Source organism: Sapajus apella, unplaced genomic scaffold (assembly GCF_009761245.1).
Source record: "Sapajus apella isolate SASKATOON/1434 unplaced genomic scaffold, GSC_monkey_1.0 scaffold42, whole genome shotgun sequence".
In the NCBI taxonomy this organism is placed as follows: Eukaryota; Metazoa; Chordata; class Mammalia; order Primates; family Cebidae; genus Sapajus; species Sapajus apella.
This window is the reverse complement of record NW_022436982.1, coordinates 16,301,686-16,328,596: the sequence shown is the minus strand read 5'-3', so window position 1 is coordinate 16,328,596 and position 26,911 is coordinate 16,301,686. Positions and strand designations below refer to the sequence as shown.

General features: G+C 37.2%; 1 protein-coding gene across 10 annotated transcripts in view; it reads left to right on the top strand.

Annotated features, from left to right (window-relative positions):
* Window positions 1–26,911, top strand: part of CNTLN (centlein) — a 337,157-nt gene that overhangs the window by 191,409 nt on the left and 118,837 nt on the right. For 9 of the 10 annotated variants that reach the window (XM_032300118.1, XM_032300117.1, XM_032300115.1 and 6 more), the window contains one exon: window positions 7,152–7,252. The exons of the other annotated variant lie outside the window; for it this stretch is intronic. In XM_032300118.1, the coding sequence (XP_032156009.1) occupies window positions 7,152–7,252 (101 nt within the window). The remainder of the gene's footprint in view (window positions 1–7,151; window positions 7,253–26,911) is intronic. 10 annotated transcript variants of the gene reach the window in all.

The window sequence follows — 26,911 nt, the reverse complement described above, 5'->3', positions numbered from 1 at the left end:
GGAGTTAATTTTAGTGTAAGGTGTCAGGAAGGGGTCCAGTTTCTGCTTTCTGCACATGGCTAGCCAGCTTTCCCAACACCATTTATTGAACAGGGAATCCTTTCCCCATTGCTTGTTTTTGTCTGGTTTGTCAAAGATCAGATGGTTGTAGATATGTTGTGTTGCCTCTGAGACCTCTGTTCTGTTCCATTGGTCTATATCTCTGTTTTGGTACCAGTACCATGCTGTTTTGATTGCTGTAGCCTTGTAGTATAGTTTGAAGTCTGGTAGTGTGATGCCTCCCGCTTTGTTCTTTTTGCTTAGAATTGACTTGGCTATGCGGGCTCTCTTTTGGTTCCATATGAAGTTTAAGGTGGTTTTTTCCAGTTCTGCGAAGAAGGTCATTGGTAGCTTGATGGGGATAGCATTGAATCTGTAAATTACTTTGGGCAGTATGGCCATTTTCATGATATTGATTCTTCCTAACCATGAACATGGAATGTTTCTCCATCTGTTTTTGTCCTGTCTTATTTCATTGAGCAGTGGCTTGTAGTTCTCCTTGAAGAGGTCCTTTACATTCCTTGTTAGTTGTATTCCTAGGTATTTTATTCTCTTTGTGGCAATTGTGAATGGAAGTTTGTTCTTGATTTGGCTCTCTTTAAGTCTGTTATTGGTGTATAGGAATGCATGTGATTTTTGCACATTGATTTTGTATCCTGAAACTTTGCTGAACTTGCTTATCAGTTTCAGGAGGTTTGGGGCTGAGACGATGGAGTCTTCTAGATATACAATCATGTCGTCTGCAAATAGAGACAATTTGACTTCCTCCTTTCCTATTTGAATGCCCTTTATTTCATTTTCTTGCCCGATTGCTCTGGCTGGAACTTCTAATACTATATTGAATAGCAGTGGTGAGAGCGGGCATCCTTGTCTGGTGCCACATTTCAAGGGGAATGCTTCCAGTTTTTGCCCATTCAGTATGATATTGGCTGTTGGTTTGTCATAAATAGCTTTTATTGTTTTGAGATACGTTCCATCGATACCTAGCTTATTGAGTGTTTTTAGCATAAAGGGCTGTTGAATTTTGTCAAAGGCCTTCTCTGCATCAATTGAGATAATCATGTGGTTTTTGTCTTTGGTTCTGTTTATGTGGTGAATTACATTTATAGACTTGCGTATGTTGAACCAGCCTTGCATCCCCGGGATGAAGCCTACTTGATCATGGTGGATAAGCTTTTTGATGTGCTGTTGCAATTGGCTTGTCAGTATTTTATTGAAGATTTTTGCATCTATGTTCATCATGGATATTGGCCTGTAGTTTTCTTTTCTTGTTGAGTCTCTGCCAGGTTTTGGAATCAGGATGATGTTGGTGTCATAAAATGATTTGGGAAGAATTCCCTCTTTTTGTATTGTTTGGAATAGTTTCAGAAGAAATGGCACCAGCTCCTCTTTGTATGTCTGGTAGAATTCAGCTGTGAACCCATCTGGACCTGGGCTTTTTTTGGGTGGTAAGCTCTTAATTTCTGCCTCAACTTCAGACCTTGTTATGGGTCTGTTCAGGGTTTCAGCTTCTTCCTGGTTTAGGCTTGGCAGGAGGTAAGTGTCCAGGAATTTATCCATTTCTTCCAGGTTTATTAGCTTATGTGCATAGAGTTGTTTATAATAATCTCTGATGATGGTTTGAATTTCTGTGGAATCTGTGGTGATATCCCCTTTATCGTTTTTTATTGCATCAATTTGGTTATTCTCTCTTTTCTTTTTTATTAATCTGGCTATTGGTCTGTCTATTTTGTTGATCTTTTTAAAAAACCAGCTCCTGGATTTATTGATTTTTTGAAGGGTTTTTTGTGTCTCTATCTCCTTCAGTTCTGCTCTGATCTTAGTTATTTCTTGTCTTCTGCTAGACTTTTGAGTTTTTTTGATCTTGCTCCTCTAACTCTTTCAGTTTTGACGATAGGGTGTCAAGTTTTGATCTCTCCTTGTTTCTCATGTGGGCACTTATTGCTATATATTTTCCTCTAGAGACTGCTTTAAATGTGTCCCAGAGATTCTGGTATGTTGTGTCTTCATTCTCGTTGGTTTCGAAGAACATCTTTATTTCTGCCTTCATTTCATTGTTTATCCAGTCAACATTCAAGAGCAAGTTGTTCAGTTTCCATGAAGCTGTGCGGTTCTGAGTTAGTTTTTGAGTTCTGAGTTCTAACTTGATTGCACTGTGGTCTGAGATACTGTTTGTTATGATTTCCATTCTTTTGCATTTGCTGAGGAGTGATTTACTCCCAATTATGTGGTCAATTTTAGAGTAGGTGTGATGTGGTGCTGAGAAGAATGTATATTCTGTGGATTTGGGGTGGAGAGTTCTGTAAATGTCTATTAGGTTTGCTTGGTCCAGGTCTGAGTTTAAGTCCTGGATATCCTTGTTAATTTTCTGTCTGGTTGATCTGTCTAATGTTGACAATGGGGTGTTAAAGTCTCCCACTATTATTGTGTGGGAGTCTAAGTCTCTTTGTAAGTCATTAAGAACTTGCCTTATGTATCTGGGTGCTCCTGTATTGGGTGCGTATATATTTAGGATCGTTAGCTCTTCTTGTTGCATTGATCCTTTTACCATTATGTAATGTCCCTCTTTGTCTCTTATGATCTTTGTTGCTTTAAAGTCTAATTTATCAGAGATGAGAATTGCAACTCCTGCTTTTTTTTGCTCTCCATTTGCTTGGTAAATCTTCCTCCATCCCTTTATTTTGAGCCTTTGTGTATCCTTGCATGTGAGATGGGTTTCCTGGATACAGCACACCGATGGGTTTTGACTTTTTATCCAATTTGCCAGTCTGTGTCTTTTGATTGGGGCATTTAGTCCATTTACATTTAGGGTTAATATTGTTATGTGCGAATTTGATACTGCCATTTTGGTGCTAGCTGGCTGTTTTGCCCTTTAGTTGAGCTGGTACTTGTTGCTCAAAAGGAATCTTTTAAATGAGCATATATACAAAAATGCTCACTACAGCATTGTTTGTAATTATGAAAATTTGAAAACAACCAAAATAACAGATGATATAACTACATAGCTAAAAATCCAAAAAAAGAAAACGTATTTAATAAAATATTTACCCAACACCAAGCTTAAAAGTCAATGATAGATTGATTATAAACTAAATGCGAAGGGTTAAGCAGTAAAACTTTTAGAAGAAAACATAGGAGAACATCTTTGTGATTTTATAGTAGGCCGAAATATCTCTCTCTCTCTCTCTCTCTTTTCTTTTCTTTTCTTTCTTTCTTTCTTTCTTTTTTTTTTTTTTGACAAAAGGTCTTACTTTGTCACCCCCGTGGAATGCAGTAGTACAGTCTCAGTTCACGGAAGCCTCAACTTCCTGAATTCAAGCAATTCTCTCACCTTAGCTCCCCGAGGAGCTGGGACTACTGGCACATGTCACCACGCCTGGCTGATTTTTTTTTATTTTTGTAGAAATGGAGTTTTGCCACGTTGCCCAGACTGGTCTCAAACTCCTGAGCTCAAGCAATCCACTTGCCTTGGCCTCCTAATGTGCTAGGATTATAAGTATGAGCTACTGCACCTGGCCATTTTCTTAAACCAGACATAAAAAGCATTACATAGATATGAAAAATTGATAAATTGACCTGTATTAAAACTAAGAATTTATATTCATTAAAAGATACCATTAAACAAATTAAAAGGCAACTTTTAGAGTATAAAAAGATATTTTTAGTATATATGTCCATGAAAGAAATAGTACTCAGAATATAAGAAGAATTCCTATGACTAAATAAGAATAGGACAGTCAACCCAATAGAAATATGACCAAAACACTTCAACAGATATTTCACATAAGAGGACATCCCAGTGGCCAATAAACATATGAAAAGTGTTCATCTTGATTTGTCTTATTTTCCTAGATTTTTAAATTGGAAGCTTACATCATTATGGATATTTCTTTTTTTGTAATTTAGGTGTTATATGTTGCACTATAGATACTCATCTAAGCATTGCTTTTGCTGTGGCTTACAAATTTTGAAATGTGTTTTAAATTTTTCTAAGTTCAAAATATTTCCTAATTCTTCTTGGATTTTTCAGTGAAAGTAGAACTATTTAGAAGTGTTATAGAAAAACATCATTCAATGAAACTTGTTAAAGTTTGGTAAAGAGGACTTCATTCATGACAATCATGATAGGTAGGGACCACTGCAATCGGATTTTGCAGTTGGGGAGAAAGATTGGACTCAATTCCTAATACAGCATGGGCAAGTGGGAATTTATAGCTAAGGTAGAGGAGGCCAGTGGATTGGAAAATTACTAAGAGGAAGCATCAAGGGTAAGGGAGATTCTGGCTAACCTGACCTTATCAGGGCTTTGACTGAAGACAGGCCAGGGTGATCAGATACCACCTACGAGATGGTCGAGGATGAGGAACCCAATTAGATATTGACCTTGATTTAGATATTGGGGTAGGGTTCTTGCTAAACTGACTTAGTGGAGTTTCTTGCTAAAACTGGATTTTACAAGGAAGTGCACAGATGGGCTTAGGAGAAGGTTAAGCAGAGCCTCTTTGTCAGAAATAGGTTCTTTACTTTCAAATATTTTCAGATTTTGCAGACATCCTTCTGATATTCTTAATTTTATTATTTTACTATGGGCATAGAAGATGCTTTGCATGATTTTAAAATGCTTTCAGCTTTATTGAGAATTGTTTTATGTCCAGCATGTGGTCTTATCTTCGTGAATGTTCCATGGCACTTGAAAAGAATGTTTGTTTTGCTGTTCTTGGGTATAAAGTGTTTTATAAACATGCAGTTAGGTTTTTGATAGTGTTTTTCAAATATTCTTTATTCTTGTATCTGTCCACATTTTCTATCAGTTGCTGAGAAAGGTGTGTTAAAATCTCAGTTTAAATATTTTCAGTTTTTAAAAACACTTTTTTAACACAAGTTTCATTTACTAGAGGCTTGTTTATCTCTACTCATTAGAATTAACCTTCTGTGTTCTCTATTGAATGTCGCTGATGTTCAGCTAAGATTCTCTCCTCTCTGACTGGTCACAACTCAAATGTATCCCAATCCTGTGTGAGAAATATTCTGGGAATATTATGTTTAATGCTGCTGTTGTTCTTTGCCTGCCCTTGTTGTGTTTAATACTATGCATATGCCAAAAAAAAAAAAAAAAAAAAAAAAAAGATTAGCCCCATACTCAAAGGACTTCTTATACAGATTTCTTTAGCTATTTTCCACTGTGGATTCCCCCTCATTGGGTAGTGTGCCTCAGCAATTCTGGCTGTTCAGAGTTCCCAAACTCCAGTCTCTTGTTTCAACTCAGTGATACTGTTATATTCTTCTTGGTACCCCTCTCCCTGCATCAGGGTCTGGAAAGTGCTTCCAGGCAGATGTCGAGCTATCATTAGGGGCTCTCTGTTTATTTGCTTTTTCTCAGGGATTATAGTTCTGCGCTGCCTGTTGTCCAGTGTTTGAATACAGTTGTTTTATATCATTTGTCCAGTGAGAAATAGATTTTAAATTGTGGTCCTCATACCAGAGTATAGGAAACACCATTGTAAGTGGTTAGCAAGTCAGAGTCAGTGGATAGCTCAGATATTCATGTTTTCCTTCAGCAAATTGTTATCTCCCAGTTTCCTATAGTTAGCTCATTTTTGTCTGTCAGCAAGGTAGGGCCATGGGTCTAAAAGTCCATCTGATATGGTTTGGATGTGGGCCAAATTTCATGTCGCATTATAATCCCCAATGGTGAAAGAGGGGTCTGGTGAGAGGTGACTGGATTATGTGGGTGGACTTCTCCCCTAGTTTTTCTCATGATAGTGAGTGAGTTCTCACAAGATCTGGTTGTTTAAAAATGTGTAGCACCTCCCGCTGTGCGCTCTTCCTCCTGCTCCAGTCATGTAAGACCTGCCTGCTTCCCCTTCACCTTCTGCCATGTATGTAAGTTTCATGAGGCTTCCTCAGCCATGCTTCCTGTACAGCCTGTGGGACTGTGAGTCAATTGAAACTCTTTTCTTTATAAATTACCTAGTGCCAGGAGGTTTTTTTTATAGCAAAGTATATGATCTTGGTCAAATACTCACCATGGTAGCTCAGTTCTGTTTTACTGGGAAGTCTTTTTGCCTTTATTTGGCATCTAGGAATTTACCATTCTTGTTTTGAGCTTTATGTATTAACATTTTTCATTACTGGTTTGCCTAGAATATCTGTGTGTTAGGAGGTGGTTGAATAGGCCGGGTGTGGTGGCTCATGCCTGTGATCCCAGCATTTTGGGAGGCCAAGATGAACAGGTCACTTGAGTCTAGGAGTTCAGCCTATGCAACTTGGTAAAATCCCAACTGTACAAAAAATTAGCTGTGCTTGGTGGCACATGCCTGTAGTCCCAGCTACTTGGGAGGCTGAGTGGTAGGATCATCTGAGCCTGGGAGGTAGGGGCTTCAGTAAGCCATGATTGTGCCACTGTACTTCAGCCTGGGTGACAGAGTGAGACATGTTGTCTAAATACAACCAGAAAGTGATTGAGCAACCAAATACATAATTTTTAAAATTATGTAGTCCGTATTTTAAGTGTTTAGCATGTTTATTGAGATAAAGTTAACAGGAATTACTTACTTAAAACATTTGATTTTCCAGATCCTCAGTAAATTCAACTGTAATTTTTAGGATTTATGCATATTATTATTATTATTATTATTATTTTTTGGACACAAGGGCTTACTCTTTTGCTCAGGCTATAGTGCAGCAGTGAAATTATAGCTTACTGTAACCTTGAAGCCTTGGGCTGAGGCAGTCCTACTGCCTCAGCATCCCCAGTAGCTAGGACTGCAGGTGCACATAACTATGATGGTCTGGTTGTTGCTATTATTATTATTATTAATGTAAAGACAGCATCTGTCTGTGTTGCCCAGGCTGGTCTTGAATTTCTAGTCTCAAGTGACCCTCTTGCCTCGGCTTTCTAAAATGCTGGGATTACAGGCATGAGCCACTGCACCCAGCCTGTGAATATCATTGATATATTTTTGCTTTTATTTTACTATTCTCCATTTTATATATTTTAAAATATCTTTACTGACTTTAATATATTAAAAATATATTTAAATATATAGATTTGATGTATTTTTTTAATAAAACAATATGGTTTTAAATAAACGTTTATTGCTTTTTCATAGGATGAATCTTGAAGAAGAATTAGATGAACTTAAAGTACATATATCTATTGATAAGGCAGCAATACAAGAATTGAATAGATGTATGGCAGAGAGAAGAGAAGGTAAATTTTCAGAAAATAAATGTTTAACTAAGGAAATTTAAAATGATCTAATTCTTGGTATTTTAGTTTCAATTTATTTTAAGATTCTTACTCTTTTTATGCCTTTTTTCAATCTTCATTCATTGATAACTCAGTAACATTTTCATCATGAGAAAATTAAATAAATAGAACATCTAAAAGTCAGATTTATAATTTATTTAAAAAATCTATGGGAGAAGGTGCCACAAGATGGCCAAATAGAAGGCTTTATTCTGTGGGAACTCCAAATTTAACAAGTATCTACAAACAAAAAAACACCTACATAAGAACCCCAAATCAGGTGAGAACTCACAGTACAGGGTTTTAACTTCAAATGGCTACAAGAGGGCAGGAAAGACTGTCTTAAATTACTAAGGCCAGCCTTCCCTGATTTCCCGGCAGTGGCCACATGACATAGAGAGAGAACTGTACACTTGGGGGAGGGAGAATGCAGTGACTGTTGGACTTTGCCTTGAACTCAGTCCTTCCCTGTCATAGCAGAGAGCAAAACTGGGCTGAATGCATGTGATGCCTGCCCGCAGAAAGAGCATTTAGACCAGACCTGTCCAGAGGAGAATCTCCCATCCTAGCGCTTGGAACCTGGGTTCTGGCAAGCCTCATCACCACAGGGCTCTACGGCTCTATGTAAACTTAAAAGACAGTCTAGGCTACAATGATTTCAACTCCTAGGCAAGCCCTAGTGCTGAGCTGGGTTCAGAGCCAGTGGACTTGGATGGCATGTGGTTTACTGAGTTACCAGCCAGGGCAGCTGATGGGGTATTTGTGCTACTGCTCTCCCATTCCTAGGCAGCATGGCTCATGCCTCTAAAAGGAACCCCTTCTTTCTGCTTGAGGAGGAGAGAAGGAGTAAAGAGGTCTTTGTCTTGCAGCTCGGACACCAGCTCAGCCACAGTAGGATAGGGCAGTAGTTAGATTTATGAGACCCTTATTCTAGGCCCTAGCTCCTGAATGACATTTCTGGATACATCCTGGGCTAGAAGGGAACCTGGTGCTTTGAAGGCAAGGATGCAGCCCTGGCAGGATCTATCACCTACTGACTAAGGAGTCTTTGGGCCCTAAATAACCAGCAGTGATACCCCGATGGTACACTGTGGGTCTTTGCTGAGACTATGAGATGTGGTGGCTTCAGGTGAAACCCAGTGTATCCCAGCTGGGGTGGCTGTGGTGAGAGACTCCTGCTTGAGAAAAGCAGAGGGAAAAGTAGAGGGTAATTTGTCTTGCACTTTAGGTACCAGCTCATCCACAATGCGTTAGAGCACCAAGCTGCTTGTGGGGTCACTGATACCAGGTCTTGGCTCTTAGTTGGCATTTCTAGACCTGCGTTGGGCCAGAGGGGAGCCCATTGCCCTGAAGGGTAGTTCCAGGTCTAGCAGCATTTGCGACAAGCTGACTGAAGAGACGTTGGGCCTTAAGGAACATTGGCAGTGGCCTGGTAGTATTCCCTGTAGGACTGCAGTGGTGGTGACCACAGAGAGAGACTCCTTTGCCTTTGGAAAGGGAAGGAAAGAGTGGGAAGGACTGTGTCTGGTGGTTTGAGTGCCAGCTCAGCTGCAGTAGACTAGAACACCAGGTGGATTTCTAAGGTTTTTTAGTCTACTCCCCAGCTCTTAGATGGCATCTTTGGTCCCATCCAGGGCCTGAGGGATCTTGCTACCCTGGAGGGAATGACACAAGTCTGGCTGGCTTCACAATCTGCTCTTTGCAGAGCCCTAGGGCCTTGAGCAAACATAGGTGGTAGCCAGATAGCAGCTACATTGAGCCTTGGGTGAGACTCAGGGATATACTGGTGTCAGGTCTGACCCAGCATAGTCCTAGTGATGGTGGCCACAGGGGTGCATTTGTCACCCATCTCCAGCTCCAGAAGGCTCAGCAAAGAGAAATAGACTCTGTTTGGGAGAAAGGAAAGAGAACAAGAGTCTCTGCCTGGTAATCCGGAGAATTCTTCAGGATGTTATCTTAGACTTCCCAGGCATTCGTTCTAGAAGTCTGCAAGAACCACAGTGTTACTGGGCTTGGGGTGCCCACTAGTGCAGATATGGCTTAGATCACAACACCCAAGTTCTTTCAAATACCTGGAAAACCTTCTCAAGAAGGATGGGTACAAACAAGCCCAGACTGCAAAGACTAAAATAAGTATCTAAGTTTTAAATTCCCAGACACCAGCAAACATCCACAAGCATCAAGACTATCCAAGTGATATGGTTATGCTTTGTGTCCCCACCCAAAACCATCTTGAATTATAATGCCCATAATCCCCACATCTCAAGGGAGAGATCAGGTGGAAGTAATTGAATCATAGGGGTGATTCCCCCTTCCATTCTCATGATAGTAAGTGAATTCTCATGAGATCTGATGGTTTTATAAGGGGCTCTTTCCCCATTTGCTTGGCATTTCTTCTTCTTGCCACCTTGTGAAGAAGATACCTTGCTTCCCCTTTGCCTTCTACCATATTGTAAGTTTCCGGAGGCCTCCCCAGCCATGCTGAGCTGTGAGTCAATTAAACCTCTTTCCTTTATTACCCAGTCTTGAGCAGTTCTTTATAGCAGTATGAAAACAGACTAATATACTAACAAAACATGACTTCATCAAAGAAATTAAATAAGGTACCTGGGACCAATCTTGCAGACAGAGAGATATGTAGCCTTTCAGACAGAATTCCAAATGACTGTTCTGAGGAAACTAAAAGAAATTCAAGATAACATGGAGAAGGATTTCAGAATTCTATCAGAGAAATTTAACAAAGTGATTGAAAAAATAAAAAAAGAATCAGTCAGAAACTCTGGAATAAAAATTGCATTGGAGTCTCCTCATAGCAGAATTGATCAAGCAGAAGAAGGAATTAGTGAGCTTGAAGACAGGCTATTTGAAAATACACAGTCAGGGGGGCCATGTTGGCTCATGCCTGTAATCCCAGCACTTTGGGAGGCTGAGTTGGGAGGATCACCTGAGGTCAAGAATTCGAGACAAGCCTGGCCAACATGGCAGAACACCTTCTCTACTAAAAATACAAAAATTAGCTGGTGCGATGGCACATGCCTGTGATCTGAGCTACTCAGGAGGCTGAGGCAGAGGAGTCACTTGAACCTGGGAGGCAAATGTTGCTGTGAGCCAAGATCATGCCAATGCACTCCAGCATGGGCAACAGAATGAGACTCCATCTCAAAAAAAAAATACACAGAGGATACAAAAGAACAAAGAATAAAAAACAATGAAGCATGCCTATATGATTTATAAAGTAGCCTCAAAAGAGAAAATCCAGGAGTTATTGGTCTTAAAGAGGAGGATGAGAAAGAGATGGGTACAAAGTTTATTCAAAGGAAAAATAACAGAACTTTTCAAACTTAGCAAAAGATTACAATATTTAACTGTGAGAAAGTTGTAGAACACCAAGCAGATTTAACCCAAAAAAGATAACCTGAAGGCATTTAACAGTTAAACTCCCAAGGGTCAAGGATAAAGAAAGGATCCTAAAAGCAGCAAGAGAAAAGAAGCAAATAATGTGCAATGGAGCTTCAGTGCACTTGCAGCAGACTTTTATGTGGAAACTTTACAGGCTAGGAAATAGTGGCATGACAATTTACAGTGCTGAAGTAAAAAACAACAACAACAAACTTTTGCCCTGGAATAATATGTCCTTCAGAAATATCCTTCAAACATGAAGGAGAAATACTTTCACCGACAGATAAAAGCTGCAGATTTCATCAACACCAGACCTATCTTATAAGAAGTCATAAATGGAATACTTCAATCAGAAAAAAGGATATTAATGAGTAATAAATAATCTGAAAGTACAAAACTCACTGGCAATAGTAAGTACACAGAATGACATATAGTATTATAGCACTGTAACAGTGGTATAGAAACTACTTATATCTAAAGTAGAAAGACTTAAAGATGAGCCAATAAAAAAATAAGTGTAAAGAGTTTTCAAGACATAGTACAATAAGATATACACAACAAAAAGTTAAAAAGAGGCTGGACAAAGTAATATAATTTTTATCAGTTTTTCTTTTGCTTGTTTGTTTATGCAAACAACATTAAGTTATCAATCTGGTTAAAATAATGGGTTATAAGATAGTATTTGCAACACTTATTGTAACCTCAAATGAAAAACCATACAATGGCCACACAAAAAATAAAAAGGAAGAAATAAAATCTTCTTTCTATTTTAGGAGAAGAAGGTAAGAGAAAATTACCTTCACTACGAGGAAAACAAGAGGAATTAGTGAAGGAAAAGAAAACTACAAAATAACCAGGAAACCAGTAACAAAATGGCAGGAGTAAGTCCTTACTTATGAGTAATAATATTGAATGTAAGTGGACTAAACTCTTTAATTGAAATACATAGGGCAGCTGAAACATGTAAAAATCAGAGCCACTCTTTGTTGTGTCCAAGAAACAGTTCATATGTAAAAAGACATATACAGTAGGCTGAAAATAAACAAATGGAAAAAGATATTCCATGCCAGTGCAAGCCAAAGAAGAGCAGGATTAGCTATGCTAATATCAGACCAAATAGATTTCAAGCAAAAACTGTAAGAAGAGACAAAGGTCATTATATAATGATATCATAGTTGTAATTATATATTCACCCAACACTGGAGTACCCAGATATATAAAGCAAATATTATTAGAGCTAAAGAGAAATATAGACCCTAATTCAAAAATAGCTGAATGCTTCAGTATCCCAGTTTCAGCATTGGACAGGCTTCCAGACAGAAAATCAACAAAGAATTGGAATTAATTTGTACTGTAGACCAAATAGAGCTAATAGATATTTACAGAACATTTCATCCAATGTCTGCAGAATACACATTCTTCCCCCAGCACATGGATCATTCCCAAGGATAGACTATGTGTTAGGCCACAAAACAAGTTTGAAAACATTAAAAAAAAAATTGAAATAATATCAAGCATCTTCCCCAACAACAATGGAATAGCACTAGTAAACAATAACATGAAAAATTTTGGAAGCTCTACAGACAAATGGAAATTAAACAGTGTGCTCCTGAATGACCAGTGGGTCAATGAAGAAATTAAGGAGGAAATTCAATCATTTCTCTAAACAAATGATAATGGAAGCCCGACATACTGAAACCTATGGGATACAGCAAAAGCCAATACTAAGAGAAAAGTTTATAGCTATCAATGTCTACATCAAAGAAGAAGAAAAATTTCAAATAACTTGATGCATCTTGAAGAACTAGAAAAACTAGCGCAAACCAAAGACAAAATTAGTAGAAGAAAAGAAATAATAAAGATTAGAGCAGAAATAAATGGAATTAAAATGAATAAAACAATATGAAAAAATCATTAAAACAAAAAGTTGGTTTTTCAAAAAGCTAAACAAAATTTACAAACCTTTAACCAGACAAAGAAAAAGAGAAAATAAATAAATAATATCGGGGTGAAAAAGTAGACGTTGTTAACAGATACTGCAGAAATTTAAAGCATTGTTGGTTGTTACCATCATCAACTATTTGCCAACTACATATCAGCTATATACCAATGAGCTGGAAAATCTAGAAGAAATAGATAAATCCTTATACAGCCTTCCAAGATTATTGAACCATGAAGAAATCCAAAACCTGAATGGAACAATAATAAGTAATGAGATTGATGCCATAATACTTAGCCTCACAGCTAAGAAAAAACTGGGACCCAGTGACTTCACTGCTGAGTTCTACCAAACATTTAAAGAAGAACTAATTCCAGCCTTACTCAAACTATTCCAAAAGGTAGAAGAGGAGGGAATACTTTCAAACTCATTCTACATGGCCAATATTACCTTGATACCAAAACTAGGCAAAGACACATCAAAAAAAGGAAACTACAGTTCAATATTCTTGATGAAGATTCATGCAGAAAATCTCTGCAAAATACTAGCAAACTGAATTCAGCAACACATTAAAAAATCATTATGACCAAGTGGGATTTATCCACAGATTGCAAGGATGGTTCAACATTTGCACATTAATTAGTGTAATACATCATATCAACAGAATGTGGGACAAAAACCATATGATCATTTCAATTGATCCTGAAAAAGCATTCAGTAAAATTCAACATTCTTTCATGACAGAATCTCTTAAAAAACTGGTTTTATTGGAACAAACATACATCATCATAGTAAAAAGCATATACGACACAGCTATAGCTGGCATCATACTGAATCAGGAAAAACTGAAAGCTTTTTCTTTAAGATTTGGAACATGACCACAATGTCTACTTTCACCACTGTGATTCAACATAGTACTGGATGTCCTAGATAGAGTAGTTACAAAATGAATGAATGAATGAATGAATGAATGAATGAAAAGGAAGGAAGGAAAGAAGGAAGGAAGGAAAGGGAGAGGGAGAGAGAGAGAAAAGAAAAGAAAGAAATGGCATTCAAATTAGAAAGGAAGAAGTCAACTTATCTTTATTTGCTGATGGTATGATCTTACATTAAAAAAAACTTAATTTTCCATGAAAAAATTATTAGAAAGGATGAACAAATTCAGTAAAGTTGGAGGATACAAAATCAGCATACAAAAATCAGTATCATTTCTATATGCCATTAGCAAACAATCTGTAAAAGAAATCAAGAAAGATAATTCTATTTACAGTAGCTACACATAAAATTCAGTAACTAGGATTTAACCAGAGAAGTGAAAAATCTTCCTACATCGAAAACTATAGAACATTGATGAAAGAAATTGAAGAAGACACACACAAAAAAATGGAAAGACATCCCATCCCCTCTTCATGGATTGTGAAAATCAATATTGTTAAAAATGTCCATATTACCTAAAGCAATCTACAGATTCATTGCAAGCCCTATAAAAATACCAATGACATTCTTTACAGAAATAGAAAAACAATCCTGAAATTTATGTAGAATAAAAAAGACCCAGAATAGCCAAAGCTATTGTAAGCAAAAAGAACAAAAACTAGGGGAATCACATTTCTTAAATTGTACTATAAAGCTATAGTAACTAAAACAGCATGAAAATTGATACGTGGGCCAATGGAACCTAATAGACAACCCAGAAATATGTCCATATGTCCATATGAACTAATTATTTACAGAGTTGCCAAGAACATACATTGGGAAAAGGATAGTCTCTTCAATAAACACAGCTGGGAAAACTAGATATCCATATGCATAAGAATGAATCTAGTCCCCTATCTCTTGCCATATACAAAAATCAAATCACACTTAAATCTCAGGCTTCAACTGTGAAATTACTAAAAGAAAACATTGGGAAAACTCTCCGGGACGTTGGACTGAGGAAGGATCTTTTGAGTAATATCCTACAAGCACAGGCAAACAAAGCAAAGATGAACACATGGGATTATAGCAAGCTGAAAAGCTTCTGCACAGCAAGGAAACAATCAACAAATCAAAGAGACAATGCACACAGTGGTAGACAATATTTGCAAACTACTCACCTAACAAGGGATTAATAACCAGAATATATAAGCAGTTAAAACTACTCCATGGGAAAAAATTTAATAATCCAATTAAAAAATTAGCCAAAGCTATGACTAGGCATTTCTCAAAAGAAGACATACCATTTGCAAATAGATATATGAAAATGTGTTCAACATTATTGATCATCAGATAATACAAATCAACACTAAAATGAGATATTATCTCATCCCAGCCTAAATGGCTCTTATCCGTAAGACAGGCAATAAGAAGATGTGGGTAAAAAGGGAACTCTTCTACATTGTTGGTAGGAATGTAAATTAGTATAACTACTATGGAGAATAGTTTGGAAGTGACTCAAAAAATTAGAATTAGGCTGGGTGCAGTGGCTCACACCTATAATTCCAGCACTTGTGGAGGCTGAGGGCGGGTGGATCACTTGTGGTCAGGAGTTCAAGACTAGCCTGGCCAACATGCTGAAACTCCATCTCTCCTAAAAATACAAAATTAGAGAGGTGTGGTGGCACAACATCTGTAATTCCAGTTACTTGGCAGGCTGAGACAGGAGAGTTGCTTGAACTCAGGAGGCGGAGGTTGCAGTGAGCTGAGATTGTGCTATTGTGTTCCAGCCCGGGTGACAGAGTAAGACTCTGTCTCAGGAAAAAAAAAAAAAAAAAGAAATAGAGCTGTAATGTGAACTAGCTGTCACACTGCTAGGTACGTACCCAAAAGAAAGGAAACAGTATATTGCAGAGATACCCGAATTCACATGTTTATTGCAGCGTTATTCATGATAGCCAAAATTTGGATGCAACCCAAATGTTCAACAGATGAATAGATAAAACAAATGTGATACATACACAGCACGGAGCACTATTCAGCCATAAAAGAATTGAAATCCTGTAATTTGTGACAAGATGGATGAATTTGGTCATTGTGTTAAGTGAAATAAGCCAGGTACAGAAAGACAAACCTTTTATGTTCTTACTTATTGATGGGAGCTAAAAATTAAGACAATTGAACTCATGGAGCTAGAGAGTAGAAGTATGGTCACCAGAGTCTGTGAAGGGTAGTTGGAGGAAGTGGTAATTATTAATGGATTACAAAAAAAATAGTTGGAAAGAAGAAATAAGACCTGGTAATTGCCAGCATGACAGGGTGACTACATTAAAAAATAGTTTAGTTGTTGGAGTGTTTGTAATGTAAAAGTGTTTGAGGTGATGGATGCCCCATTTACCCTGATATGATTATTGTACATTGTGTGTCTGTATCATATGTCATGTACCCTATAGATAAATCTACTATGTACCCACACACAAAAATTCTACAGATATTTTATAAGCATAAATGATACTCAATTTTATTATTTATTGATAAAGTTTTCCTAGTATTTTTTGTTTACAGTTTTATAGGTACTATAGTGCTCAATATTAATAATCCATTAGTATTTTGGTTTGGCATTATAATTTTTGGGAAATAATTTAGTTCTCATTGTTTTCTTAGAATCAAAATCTTACCATTAGAAGGAAACTTGGAGAGCTTCAGATCTGCAACCTCCTTGACAACTAACCTAAAAATGGCCAGCAATAGGGAATGTCTCACTGCTCAAATTGCAAGAGGGTTATTTCTTTAATAAACTCAAGATAACTATATTTCGTATATAGCTTCAGTAACTAATTTGAAAAAATAAAGAAGGTTGATATGACAGGATTTTTTTTTATACTTTAAGTTCTGGGGTACATGTGCAGCTTGTGCAGGATTGTTACATAGGTATCCATGTGCCATGGTGGTTTGCTGCATCCATTCCCCCGTCATCTACATCGGGTATTTCTCCTAATGCTATCCCTCCCCAATCACCCACCACTGCTATCCCCCACCCCTTGCTTCCCCTCAGTGGGCCCTGGTATGTGATGTTTCCCTCCCTTTGTCCATGTGTTCTCATTATTCACCACCCACTTATGAGTGAGAACATGCCGTGTCTGGTTTTCTGTTCTTGCATCAGTTTGCTGAGAATGATGGTTTCCAGCTTTATCCTTGTCCTTGCAAAGGACGTGAACTCATCCTTTTTTTTTTTTTTGGCTGCATAGTATTTCATAGTGTATATGTGCCACATTTTCTTTATCCAGTCTGTCATTGATGGGCATTTGGGTTGGTTCCAATTCTTTGCTATTGTAAGCAGTGCCACAATGAACATATGTGCACATGTGTCATAATAATAATAGAACTATTTCTAATCCTTTGGGTATATACTCAGTAATGGGATTGCTGGGTCAAATTATATTTCTTGTTCTAGATCCTTCAGGAATAGCCACACTGTCTTCCACAATGGTTAAACTAATTGACACTCCCACCAACAGTGTGAAAGCGTTCCTGTTTCTCCACATCTTCTCCAGCATCTGTTGTCTCCTGATTTTTTAATGATTGCCATTCCAACTGGCGTGAGATAGTATCTCAATGTAGTTTTGATTTGCATTTCTCTAAATGACCAGTGATGATGAGCTTTTTTTCATGTGTTTGTTGGCTGCATAAATGTCTTCCTTTGAGAAGTGTCTGGTCATATCCTTTGCCCATTTTTTGATGGGGTTGTTTGTTTTTCTTCTTGTAAATTTGTTTAAGTTCTTTGTAAATTCTGGATATTAGCCCTTTGTCAGATGGGTAGATTGCAAAAATTTTTTCCCATTCTGTTGGTTGCCTGTTCACTCTGATGATAGCTTCTTTTGTTGTGCAGAAGCTTTTAGTTTAATTAGATCCCATTTGTCTATTTTGGCTTTTGTTGCCATTGCTTTTGGTGTTTTAGTCGTGAAGTCCTTGCCCATGCCTATGTCCTGAATGGTATTGCCTAGGTTTTCTTCTAGGGTTTTTATGGTATTAGGTCTTAGGTTTAAATCTTTAATCCATCTGCAGTTAATTTTTGTATAAGGAATAAGGAAGGGGTCCAGTTTAAGCCTTCTGCATATGGCTAGCCAGTTTTCCCAATACCATTTATTAAATAGAGGATCCTTTCCCCATTGTTTGTTTTTGTAAGGTTTGCCAAAGATCAGATGGTTGTAGGTATGTGACATTACTTCCGAGGCTTCTATTCTGTTCTGTTGGTGTTCATCTCTGTTTTGGTACCAGTATCATGCTGTTTTAATTAATGTAGCCTTGTAGTATAGTTTGAAGTCAGGTAGCATGATGCCTCCAACTTTGTTCTTTTTGCTTAGGATTGTTTTGACTATGTGGGCTCTCTTTTGGTCATATGAAGTTTAAGGTGGTTTTTTTCCAGTTCTGTGAAGAAAGTCAATGGTAGCTTGCTGGGGATAGCATTGAATATATAAATTACTTTGGGCAGTATGGCCGTTTTTACAATATTGATTCTACCTAACCATAAGCATGGAATGTTTCTCTATCTGTTTGTATCCTCTTTTATTTTCTTGAACAGAGGCTTGTAGTTGTCCTTGAAGAGGTCCTTCGCATCCCTTGTTAGTTGTATTCCTAGATACTTTATTCCCTTGGTAGCAGTTGCGGTTGGGAGTTTGCTCATGATTTGGCTCTCTGATTGTGTGTTATTGGTTTATAGGAATGATTGTGATTTTTGCAAATTGATTTTGCATCCTGAGACTTTGCTGAAGTTGCTTATCAGCTTGAGATTTTGGGCTGAGATGATGGAGTCTTCTAAATATACAATCATGTTGTCTGCAAATATAGAAAATTTAACTTCCTCTTTTCCTAATTGAATATGCTTTATTTCTTTTTCTTGCCTGATTGCTCTGGCCAGAACTTCTAATACTATGTTGAATAGGAGTGGTGAGAGAGGACACCCTTATCTTGTGCCAGTTTTCAAAGGGAATGCTTCCAGTTTTTGCCTGTTCAGTATGATATTGGCTGTGGGTTTGTGATAAGTAGCTTTTATTATTTTGAGATACATTCCATCGATACCTAGTTCATTGGGAGTTTTTAGCATAAAGGGCTTTTGAATTTTGTGGAGGGCCTTCTCTGCATCTATTGAGATAATCACGTGGTTTTTGTCTTTGGTTCTTTTTACATGATGGATCATATTTATAGATTTGCGTATATTAAACCAGATGAAGCTCACTTGATCATCATGGATAAGCTTTTTGATGTACTGTTGGATTCGGTTTGCCAGTATTTTATTAAGGATTTTTGTATCAATGTTCATCATGGATGTTAGCCTGAAATTTTCTGTTTTAGTTGTGTCTCTGCCAGGTTTTGGTATCAGGAAGATATTGGTCTCATAAAATGAGTTAGGGAGGATTCCCTCTTTTTGTATTGTTTGAAATAATTTCAGAAGGAAAGATAACAGCTCCTGTTTGTACCTCTGGTAGAATTCAGCTGTGAACCCGTCTGGTCCTATATTTTTTTTGGTTGGTAGGCTATTAATTGCTGCCTAAATTTTAGAACCTTAGATCTTGTTATTGGTCTATTCAGGGATTCAACTTCCTCCTAGTTTATTCTTGGGAGGGTGTTAAGTGTCCAGAAATTTATCCATTTCTTCTAGATTTACTAGTTTATGTGCATAGAGGTGTTTGTAGTAATCTCTGATGGTAGTTTGTATTTCTGTGAAATTGGTGGTGATATCCCCTTTATCATTTTTTATTACACCTATTCAATTCTTCTCTATTTTCTTTCTTATTAATCTGGCTAGTGGTCTATTTTGTTGATCTTTTCAAAAAAACAGCTCCCAGATTTGTTAATTTTTTGAAGGTTTTCTTTGTGTGTCTCTCTCTTTCAGTTCTGCTCTGATCTTAGTTATTTCTTGTCTGCTAGCTGTTGAATTTGTTTGATCTTGCTCTTCTAGTTCTTTTAATTGTGACATTAGGTTGTTGATTTTCATTCTTTCCTCACTTCTCATGTGGGCATTTAGTGCTATAAATTTTCCTCTAGACAGTGCTTCAAATGTGTCCCAGAGATTCTGGTACTTTGTGTCTTTGTTCTCATTTGTTTTGAAGCACGTCTTTATTTCTGCCTTCATTTCATTGTTTATCCAGTAGTCATTTAGGAGCAGTTTGTTCAGTTTCCATGTAATTGTGCAGTTTTGAGTGAGTTTCTTAATCCCAAGATCTAATTTGATTGCACTGTGGTCTGTGAGACTGTTTGTTTTGATTTCCATTCTTTTGCATTTGCTGAGGAGTGATTTACTTCCAGTTTTATAGTAAGTGTGATGTGGTGCTGAGAAGAATGCATGTTCTGTTGATTTGGGGTGGAGAGTTCTATAGATGTCTATTAGGTCTGCTTAAGATCGCAGATCCTAGTTCAAGTCCTGGATATCCATGTTAATTTTCTGTCTCGTTGATCATCACAGGATTTTTTGTTATTTAACCTGCTACATTCTGACCACTATACTTTTAGGTTTTGACAATTTATACTTAATAATTAGTTTTCATCCGCCCCTCACTTGGCCTTATGTCCCACTTACTCTTATTACTCCAGTTGCTCACACTCAGGTTACTGTTGACTTGTTAAGGCCAATATTTCAACCTCTTCATTTTATACCTTTAATTTTCATTGTATTTCAAGCTTATTTTTTTATCAGCTTCTGAATTACTTTGTCTCATTTTACATCTTACTCTTGCTGTTATCTTCCTGTCTCTTTCCATGGAACATCTTTTCATTTACTTCTTAATAATTAGGGTTCACTGAGACTTTATCCTTGGTTTCCTTTTTCAAAATTAATAACTTTATTGTTTTTTGAAAAATGACACATACTTACAAATATTCAAGCAGTAAGAAAGAATAACAAGAAGAAAGCAAAGAAAAAGCTAGTTAACAACCTGTTACAGATGAAAATCTTTAATATTAATTATCATATAACCATCTCTTAATGGCCAGGTAGGGAGAAGACTAGATGGGTAGATTAATTATATAAAAAGAGTATCATATTTTTGAAAAAGAGATTTACATTTATTTGGAGTCAACTAAGTGAAGAGTAACTGAAATAAAAGTAAATGAGCTGTAAAACTTTAAATAAATGTTTTCTCTGCTTCAAAAGAATTAATTTCTTTAAGATTAACAGAAAAGTTATAAAAAGAAATGAACACCTTGCTACCCAAGATGGAAAACCTGGGATTTTTACAAAACTCAGCTGGGGAAGCCAAGTCAGGTGGATCACCTGAGGTCAGGAGTTCGAGACCTTCCTGGCTAATATGGCAAAACCCCTGTCTCTACTAAAAATGCAAAACGGTTTACAGGGCATGGTGGTGAATACTTGTAAACCCAGCTACCTGGGAGGCTGAGGCAGGAGAATTCTTTTAACCCAGGGGTGGAGGTTGCAGTGAGTGCACCAAGATCGAGCTACTTTTCTCCAGGTTGGGTGAAAGAGCAAGACTCTGTCTGGAAAAAAAAAAAAGTATTTTTTTTCAAGAAGGAATGAAAATAGCCATATTTGTAAGAACATAGATGTTTGAGAATATGATTCAACTCTCTTTATATTCAAGGGATTAAATGGGCTGGGCATAATTTTATTGGGTTATACCTTTTTTCCCTCAGATCTTTCTAGATGTTGTTCATTTATAGAATCGATGGTTGCTATGAGGATGTGTTACAGATTTTTCCAACCTCCCCTGCATCACCTCCTGCTGTGGATATGACTTGCCTTTGCTAAGTGGATTCCTGAAAATTTACTTTTTTCAACTTGATACTCAAAAACTTAAGTAGACTGTGTCTTAGTATAATTTGTTCTAGATTACATTTTCCTAAAATATCTGTGCATTTATTATTTGTCAATTAAAATACTACTTTGTTCCAAGGATTTCTCTTTTGCATTTATTTTTGCATACTTTTCTAATCCACTTTTTATACTGTAATTCAAAGAAGTTGTCTTTATGCTAGATTGTTTTTTGTCTGGTCTTCATATCTATTTTTTTTACGATTCTTTAATCTTTTGTCTTTTTCTTCTGCATTCACTTTATCTCAAGACTTTCCTTCATCAGTAACTCAATTTTTAACCATGTATAATCTTTCTTTTGTTCTCTTTTTTTTTTTTTTTTTTTTTTTCTGAGATGGAATTTCACTCTGTTGCCAGGCTGGAGTGCAGTGGTGCAATCTCGGCTCACTGCAATCTGCAACTCCCTGGTTCAAGTAATTCTCCTGCCTCAGCCTTCCTAGTAGCTGGGATTACAGGCATGTGCCACCATACCCAGCTAGTTTTTGTATTTTTTTGGTAGAGGCGGGTTTCACCCTCCTGGCCAGGATGGGCTCGATCTCCTGACTCCTGAACCGCCTGCCTCCCAAAGTGCTGGGATTAAATGCATGAGCCACTGCCCCCGGCCTTCTTTTGTTTTCCTTTCTTACATTTCTGTTTAATTTGTAGTAATGTTCTTTGTTGTTGTTCTCAATTTATTGCCTCAGTTCTTCAAATTCTTATTTTTGGGGGGGAGGTGTTTTATTACCTGTTTTCTGAACTTGTATTATATTCAATTCAGGTTTTTGGCAAGTTCTTTTCTTCCTTTGTGGCTTTTTCTTTTCAGTTCGGATTCTAAATCTGTATTTTGTTAAAGGTACACTTTGCTCCACCAACTACTGAGTGTTTTCTATTCTAGAAGGGGTGACCCAGGGTTTCAAATTGTTGTCTGGCTTTTGCAGAGAGTGTTGGATCTAACCAGAGCTGGTAGTTCTCAGTGTTTTTTTGCTGAGAACCATTTCTGCCGCTCTTCATTCCTTTCTGTAGATCCATATTTCCATCTGGTATTATCCCTTTTTACCTGAAGGACTTCCTTTAATATTTCTTAGAGTGCACATCTGCTGGTAGTGAATTCTTTTGGCTGTTGTACACCTGAAAAATATCTGTATTTTTGCTTCATTTTTGAAAGATATTTTCAATAAATATAGAATGCTACCTTGACAGATTTTTTTTCCTTAGTAGTTAATTACTCCACTGTCTTCTAGTGTGGATTGTTTCTGATAGGAATTCTGCTCTCATTCTTAGTTTGTTCATCATTATATAATATATCCCCCTTTTTTCCCTCAGCTAGTCAGAGCTTGAACTACTATTGCACCTGTATGAGCTTTGCAGATTGTTTCCTTCAAGTTTTCTCCAATCCGTTTGGATGGTTTTTTTTTTTTTCTCTTAAACCTGGGTAGTTTCCTTATGTGCATGCACGAGGTCTTCAGCTCTGTAGATCTTCAGAGCTCCCCCTATATCTGGGTAGATCTCTCCTCTATGACACTTTGCCCTGCAAACTCTAGCTCCATTGGTCTCCCTGTAATCCAGGGTGTGTCTCCTTAATTTTGGAATATTACTGGACTCCATTTAGGTTTCCTGTTTCTGTGCTGTAGCTTGGAAGCTCTCTGTAAGCAGTAAGCTAGGGTAATTATAGAACTCATTTTATTTGTTGCCCTCTCTTAGGGATGACATTGTCTGGTGCCTAGTATCTAAAAAATATTTTTGATACATTTTGTCTGTTTTTCAGTTGCTCCATATAGAAGGGAAAATCTGGTCCCTCTGACTTACTTTTTTTTTTTTTTTAATGGAACATGTTTTCCCTGGATTAAATCTCAAATCTAAAGGAATAGTAACCTCTTTCCATATTCCAAATGTATATTTCCTATTTTCTGATACCTGTTTCCTTCTGGCTGTTTTTACAGGTATCTTAAAAGTTAAGCATGTCATCCAAAAAAAAAAAGCCTCATTGCCTTTTTTCTCAAATGAGTTCAGTCTCCCCTAGGCTTTCCAAATGAATACCTTAAGTCCCTACCATGCTAAATTTCTCCTTACTGAAAATTGCAATTCATAGTGTAATAACTCTTGAATATAGTCCCACAATACCTTTGTTAAGAGCTTAGCTCAACCAGAGAGCTGAAATGCCAGGTGTAGGAATAGCTGCTCTAAGACAACAAACCAAAATGAAAGTTACAGCCACCTTTAATTAATTACTGAGATAGTTTAAGCAAGAGGCTAAAGTGGAGAGAGTGCCAGCTCCCCATATTTTATTTTCCCCCATTGGTCCAGTGATCAACATAGAAATGAGGGTTGTCTCATGGCTAGTGGATCCTCAAACAAAAGATTCTTGCCATTTGATAGACTTGAGGCATGGGGGACGGTTGTGGGAGGATGGTTGAGAGAGGAAAAGTATAAAGTCAGAATGAGGACAAGGATCTTTCAAGTTTACTGTCTCCTCCCAGTCTCCTAAGGAGGTTTCTGCAGAGACACCTAAGCAAGCCTCAGCCAAAGGCACCCTATAAAAAGGCGTCCATATTGAGACATCTATGGTAGAGATACAGATATGCTTAAGAGTGTGATTGGCCAGGGAAGCTAGTGTCCTTGACCAGGGGAACCCTAAACCTTGAGTGTAACTCCCTTCAGAGACTGAAGTCCATTGACTGTACAACAAGTCTGGTTAGGGAGGGCAGCATTCCCTTGTGAGGAGTACCAGGTAGAACCTTTGGAATTACCTATGATCAAGCCTGAAAAATCACATGTAAGGTTTGATCAGGAGCTACGTTCTTCAGTCTTTACTGAGTTACAGGTACATGAGTATGTTCACAAAACCATTTCCTATTGTGTTTGTTATTGAAAGTTGAGGGCTTGTGTATTAGACAATGCAAGAAACAAGCAAATGGGAAAACTAATTTATAAACAATGGCAAGCATATTTATTTATTGCATATGGGTCTGTGTGTTGGCTGAAGGAGCTCTTACTACTGCAGGTTTTCTGGCCGAGCTCAGTTTTAGGCTGCAAGTCAAGTCCACTTCTCTTCTATGTGTCTGATTCTTGAACACGGCAGAAACAAATGTAAACATGGAGAGTTTCTTTTGTCTATGTTTGGAACTGGCACATTGTAACTTCCACCTGAGATTTCTTTGGCTAAAGCAAGTCTCCTTATTAAATAAAGCCAACAACAATTCATTGTCAGTATTAGTTTCTATGGAGGATTGGGGGAATATTTTTAGGCCTTTACCCAGAATCTACTAGGCCTTGCATTATTCCTTTGAGAAATTATTAGCAACAGATTTGACAGCCATGTTTTAATGTCAGCATCTGAGATTTGGCCTTTATGCTGCCAGTGATTCAGTGTCCACTCCTTTGATATGGTGACAATTCCATTTTCCAACTCTAAAACTACTGGAACTTACACACTTCCCATGTATCAATGGTCATTGCCTTTCTGAGCTTGGATCTTTCTTAGAGTAGCTAGTCAAATGCAGCCAGCAATAACCAAAGTCATACTATCAGCATTATATGCTTCCTCACTCAGTGTAAAATTTATTAGGTACATTTTTTTGCCTTCCAGGTTATGCCATGTGGCAGTTTTCCAAGTGTTCTGTAACTACATAACATGGGTCACTATTTTCTCAGCATCCTGTAACATATTTTGCTACCCGCCACCCAGTCCCCGAATCAATGCCACATAATTTAGTTTTTTATCATAGCAGTACCCCACTTATAATTACCAATTTCTGTATCCCATCAGTTTTTCCTACAGAATAATCAACCACAAAATCACAAAATCTCAATAGCATGCAGTAATAAACATTTATTTCTTGCTCATGAGTCTATCAGCTGTGATAACTATGCTGTAGTCTGCAGGTCTGTTGGTTAGCTGGAGTGCTTCACCTTGAGGCAATATTGGATTTAGGTCTGCTTCATATTTCTTAATCCCAGGCCAGGCTGAAGGAGCAGTGACTACCTGAACATGTTCTTTTCGAGGCGGATGTTGGAATTTCCAAGGGGTGATCATAAGCATACCATTTCTTAAGTTCCAGGCTCATAACAAGTATGCTGTCATTTATATTCATGTTTCCCTAATCCAAGCAAATCACATGGCTAAACTCAATATTAGTGGAGTGGGGATCTGTATTCTATCTATGAAGGTATCCATGAGAGGACTAACCATTTGCTGAGTAATAGTCTACCACAGTATGATATAAAATCATAAGCCAGTGAGCAAAAGTATGCTGGAGCTGTTAGCATATGTTATGATTATATGACTTTCTAGATAGTCTGACCAAATCCAGAAATAAAGCATCTAGAATGGAGTAAATGGATTGCAGATTGTCCTTATTAAATGTTACTTAAAAAATATCACAGGCTTTCATAATAGTCAGGCAGCATACAATTTAAGTTCAAGATTTCTGGCAAGTGTCTCAAATTTACTTACTATTAAGAATAGATTGTGTTGGATGCATACCAAGAAGAACATGACCAAAAAATCAAGCATTTGGAAATGGTCATCCTACTTTAACTTAGAGGCAAATCAAGGGAACATATTGGGAACAAAAGGGAAATCCTTTGAGACATATTCAGGTTTTCTCCAATAAAGTCAAAAACTTTTCAACAACAATAAAAATGTTAAAATAGTTACTTCTTGAAATGATTAATAGTAACTAATTCTTTGTGGCCATAATTTAATGCAAAGTCATTAATCTATTGAGCATATACCTAGTACCTAAACATTTAAGGAGAATAAACAAAAATTATTCTAAACCCATGCAATATGTTTTATAAAGAAAGGAAGGTCAGACTGCAGTTTCGTTTTATACTAATTATAATTGCTATCCAATCTAGCATAAGGATATTCCTTCCAGCCCTACTCTTGGTATGTTAATATTTCTGATCTTATATTACTCAATTATTTAGTGACTTCCTGCTAATAACAGAATAAAGCCTGAATTTCTTTATCCCACTGAAAAATAGCCCTTGCCAACCTCATTAGCCTTATTTTTTCATACATTTAGCATTATTTTTTCCTCCCCAAAACTGAAAAATCAGCAAAATAAAACCCCAAATGTGCTTTAGCATTTAATATCTCTGGACCAGTGTGCACAGTACTGTATTCCTTTCTTTTCTTGTCAGTTCCGTGTAGAAAAGACCTACTGATCTATGTGACCTCCTATCTAAAGCCGTTTTCTGTTCTTTTTTTGTACCTTCCTGTGTATGTTAGTGTATGTGTGTGTGCGTGTGTGTATGTATACACACATATATAATGTATATTTTATATATACACATATGTATATTGTATAATGTATATGTGTGTATATATACATATATATTATATATTCATATAATGTATATAATATATATACGTATATATACATATATATATAACATGCAGGTGAATTGTTTGAATACAGGAATTGAAGACCAGCCTGGGCAATCCTGTCTCTACCAAGAAAACACAAACAAACAAACAAAAAACTTGGGTATGGCAGCATGCAGCTGTAGTCCCAGCTACTTGGGGCAATTAGGCTGGAGGATTACTTGAGCTCTG